At 38.9% G+C, this 4,934-nt stretch overlaps 1 protein-coding gene across 1 annotated transcript; it reads right to left on the minus strand.

Moving 5' to 3' along the window:
- Positions 1-3,315: 3,315 nt before the first annotated feature.
- Positions 3,316-3,834, minus strand: LOC137646221 (uncharacterized PE-PGRS family protein PE_PGRS44-like). The gene has a single exon (XM_068379360.1). The coding sequence runs from the start codon at positions 3,832-3,834 to the stop codon at positions 3,316-3,318; it is 519 nt and encodes a 172-aa protein (XP_068235461.1).
- Positions 3,835-4,934: the final 1,100 nt, after the last annotated feature.

The raw sequence follows: 4,934 nt of genomic DNA on the forward strand, positions 1-4,934 counted from the left end.
GGGCTAAATCTGTGCGTGTGTTTGTGCAAATCTATCTACAAATTTAGTTGTTATTTCTGAAGAGTCGCGTACACTAGTTTTTATATATTTGTTACCGAATAACTCTTTGCCACGTGAAAAATCTACATCATCATCTATTAGCGTGCCATTTTCCCATTCGTATGGGGTAACACGGTTGCCTTCTTTTTTGAAGGACTTAGCTTTGCCTTTGGGGTGGACCTCAGTCCAGACCGGCTTTCCTGCCCGCCGTCGCTAGACCCCGGTAGTGTATGTTTGTGTGTTGTACCTGCCACCAAGGTCTATAGACCTTGCCTGCCACCATCGCCCTTCCTCCCAGCAGAGAGTAATCATGACGTGGTTAGGTAGACAGTTCGAGACTTGTGAGGTGTCTGTTATGTTTTTAGAAGGTGTTGGAATGGCTGTGTTTGTGTGTCTGTTAGTCTGTAACACCCATTTGTTTTATGCAAACCTATCCATCGAATACTTACATAATCCTGAGGTGTCTACACGGATAGCAAAGTGTCTGCCTTTCTGACTGGTCGGGTGCGGAGTTGAACCCGCGACACAGACTTCTACGAAGTCCGATCTACATTGAACCCTATTTCCTTCTTATATGAGGACAGAGAGAGAGAGAGAGAGAGAGAGAGAGAGAGAGAGAGAGAGAGAGAGAGAGAGATGTGTGTGTATTAAGTAGATAGCCTACAGTAATTGTTTTATTTACAAGACGAATAAATATATCCTTGAAATAGTAATTTACATATTTTTCTCTCTCTACCTAACCCATACTTTAATAGAACTGCAAAATCTACATAATTCATTACGATATTAAATTTGATAATGAATTACAATTTCGTATTTTCAATCATTCATTCATATTTTTTTTTATTTCAAATTATTCATCAGGAAATATCAACATATGTTGCAAAAGTCTCAGAGTAAAATGACTTAGTAAAGTTATTATTACAGGATATAATAAAGAAACACTACAGGAATTCTAAAGAATAAAGTAAATTGATATAATAGGGTGATGCCGATTTCTTTTAGTATAAAGCTCGGTTATTAATAAATTAATTTAGTTATAACAGGTAGGGATATGGACTGGTTTGGTTAAAGGTTTTGAGAAAGTTATTTAATGTGGCCTCTGTAATAAAGAGGCCACATTCAGATACCCAAGAGACAAAGAGACACAATTCATCAACATATAGGTGGTACTGCAATAGGCTATCTATTAGGCGTCTTCTTTGTGAACATCTTCGTGGGTTTCATCGAAAAAGTCTTCGGGTGAATTTGAAAACCCTATTGTGTACTGCCAGAGGATTGACAGCACCTTTGTGAATCTCACCAATGAGGATACTTTGAAAAGTTTCCAGGGAATTTCTGAGGCCATATCTGGTATACGCTTCACAATAAAAAGAGTGAAAACAGCCAGTTTCTCCGATGTCATTCTAAATCTCTATATAGATAATATAAGTACTTTAATGAACGTCAGGGAACTGCCATTATGGTACCAGCTAGTGCTCGCAACCCGCCCAGCCCCGCACCCATTACTTGGAGTAAACCGTCGGTGCATTTTCCCATTCTAGAAGATGGGTCATTACTTAGCCTGTCAGACTGCAAGCTCATCCTTGCCAAGATTCTTGGACATGATGTATCTTACCATGCTAGTGGTATTTTCAGTTTTACTTCAGAAGCAGGTCTTCTGAAAGATATCTAATTTTTAAAATGATCTCTTAGCTTTTATGGTTTTAATTGAATATTCTTTTATTTATTTTTTTATTTATAATAAATGATATCGGCGTCAATGAACTTAGATGTCAGGATGTCAGAAAACCCAAATTCAATCAATCAATCAATCAATTACTCACAAGGAACTAAACAAAGCCACCATACAAATAACGGAATATGGAATCCCCAATAACAAGATCAAGAGGGTGACTAGGAGAATCACCCCGTGGTGCGACAATCAAATAAAAGAGGAGGAAGGAAATGTCAATTATGACCAGGTAACCTTCTAACAGCACAAAAGGACGAGCCAATGTCAAAATAATTATGACATTCCACAAACAACTTGGTGGCACAAGGAGCGGCAAAAAGGGAGCACATCCTCTAAAAAAAAGTTGGAACTTTCCAGCCGAGCTCCAGAGGAATACACCCTCATATATATGTTCTCGTGGGGAATATGAACCCCACAAAGCTTCATATATTAACATGACCTAAACTCTATTGCCTGGGAGACTAACAAGGTAGTATCAGGATGGTAGCATTAGGCAGTACTTCAGTGACAAGCATGGTATTAGTTGGTGATGGGAATCAATTGTCATCATCATCATCATCATCATTTCAGCCTTCAAAAGTCCTTTGTTGGATGTAGGCCTTTCCCAGGTTTCTCCACAGACTTCTATCGCAAGCTATTCTGTGCCACTGTTGCTTATGTTGGTCTAAGTCATCTCGCCAGCGGGTTTTTTGTCTTCCTCGGTTTCTTGTGTATCCTCGGGGTGTCCAGAAGGTTGTTCGTGATGTCCATCGGTTGTCTGTCATCCTGGCAATGTGCCCTGCCCAGTTCCATTTGAGCTTGCTAATGGTTTCAAGGATATCCATTACTTTAGTTTTTTGACGTATCCATTTAGCTGTTTTTCTATACTTCCTTCCAATCAATTGTAGCAGGGACCAATATAACTGACTACGAAATCAATCAACCCCAGAAGCTCGCTTCAGGGGGAATGATACATAAAAGAAAAAAATTCATCAATAATCTCTAGGATGAGGGATCATTACAGTTATCAAAATTTAAACACCTACGAGACTATCGGACGTCCACCGAGAATTATTTGGGTACAAATCATCGCTCCTCATGTGATGAGAAGAGAGCATTAATCTTTATTCTTGCTCGTGATTGGCTAACAAAAAACTATCTTAATCAAGATTCTGCTGATGAAGGAATTGGGGCTTTTTGGATACGTTCAGATCATTAAAACACTTAAGACGTGAGTAAAGCATTTGCTTTTCTAGATACTGAATGAACATTGAAATTATTTTTACCAACATTAAAAAAAATAAATACAAGAAAACATACATATATACATATATATTTTTTTTGTTTATGTGCATGTGTATGTCTATGCAGATATGTATGAATTTTTCTTCTGGGAACCGTTTTCAACAACTTAATGCTGAACAGAGAAACACAAAAGTAAAGTAATTATCTTCTGATTCCCAATTAAGGAGGAGCTGACAGTGCACAAAACTTCCACATCACTCCAAATTCTCCCCTCATCAGTGCCACGATCCTCTCCTCTTCTCTAGCACGCCATCTAGTCACATATTTATAGGTCTACCTTCTCCTTCACCAATCATATATCCTATAGATGGCCCACTTATTCCTTCTCCTCCTTCCCCGATCATATATCCTATAGATGGCCCACTTATTCCTTCTCCTCCTTCCCCAATCATATATCCTACAGATGGCCCACTTATTCCCTCTCCTCCTTCCCCAATCATATATCCTATAGATGGCCCACTTATTCCTTCTCCTCCTTCCCCAATCATATATCCTATAGATGGCCCACTTATTCCTTCTCCTCCTTCCCCGATCATATATCCTATAGATGGCCCACTTATTCCTTCTCCTCCTTCCCCAATCATATATCCTATAGATGGCCCACTTATTCCTTCTCCTCCTTCCCCGATCATATATCCTATAGATGGCCCACTTATTCCTTCTCCTCCTTCCCCGATCATATATCCTATAGATGGCCCACTTATTCCTTCTCCTCCTTCCCCAATCATATATCCTATAGATGGCCCACTTATTCCTTCTCCTCCTTCACCAACCATATACCCTATAGATGACCCACCTATAACTGGCATGCATTTCCTCAGAAGACCAAACCATCTCTAAAGAATTTCTGTGTTCAACGCTTCTCTTCATTTATCACCTATTCAATCCTCCTCTTTCTATCAGGTAATAAGCAGAAAATTTCTCTCGACTTATATAATGAGAGAGAGAGAGAGAGAGAGAGAGAGAGAGAGAGAGAGAGAGAGAGAGAGAGAGAGAGGAGAGAGAGAGAGAGAGAGAGAGAGTTGTATTAGTTAGATCATCTAAAGTACTTGTTTTATTTATAAGACGAAGAAATGCCTCCTTGAAATCGATTCATTTTTTTTTCTTACATGCAATTATTACCTGTTTAGATATTTGAATGCTACAACAAATCTAAGTATCTAGGGGAAAAATAGATATTAACAATGAAGCAAAGTAAAACACACACAAAAAAAAAAACTCGTATATAAATTAATACATATGACATGACTTAAATTGGAAGAAGCGCACCATTTATCGTTAACTACTAAAGTGAAATTTTGAGTGAGGTTCCCGTAGAGTTTTGTATTTTTTGGCAAGTATCCATACGAAATTGTTGTTGTTGTTGTTATTATTATATATTCTGTATGTTCTAATATATTCTGTATTAACAACTCCCAAGGGGATGAATGTTCCATTTCATGACATGGACTCCAAAACCACAAAAATCCCCAACTCATTGACATTATCTTCAGAGTATAATTTGGCTTCAAATCTCCCCAACGCCAGCCCCCCTCACCCCCTCTCTCGCCTCCCCAACCTAGCCGTCCTTCCTACCTATCTCATAATTCTGATGCAAATCGTGTTGTTTTCCTTAATTGGCTTTGTGAGTGATACCTTCATAACTGAGGTGGCAGAAGCACACAAGTCTCCGGAGGTCTGATTTAACACTTAAAGTTTGCTGGGAAGGTAAAGGCATTTACTAGTTCATGTTCCCTGACAATGATTCCAAAATATCAAAGCGCAAATTACAAGCCATCACAAGTCTCTCTCTCTCTCTCTCTCTCTCTCTCTCTCTCTCTCTCTCTCTCTCTCTCTCTCTCTCTCTCTACCAAATGCAGCGCAAAGATTTACTAAT

Source organism: Palaemon carinicauda, chromosome 1 (assembly GCF_036898095.1).
Source record: "Palaemon carinicauda isolate YSFRI2023 chromosome 1, ASM3689809v2, whole genome shotgun sequence".
NCBI lineage: Eukaryota > Metazoa > Arthropoda > Malacostraca > Decapoda > Palaemonidae > Palaemon > Palaemon carinicauda.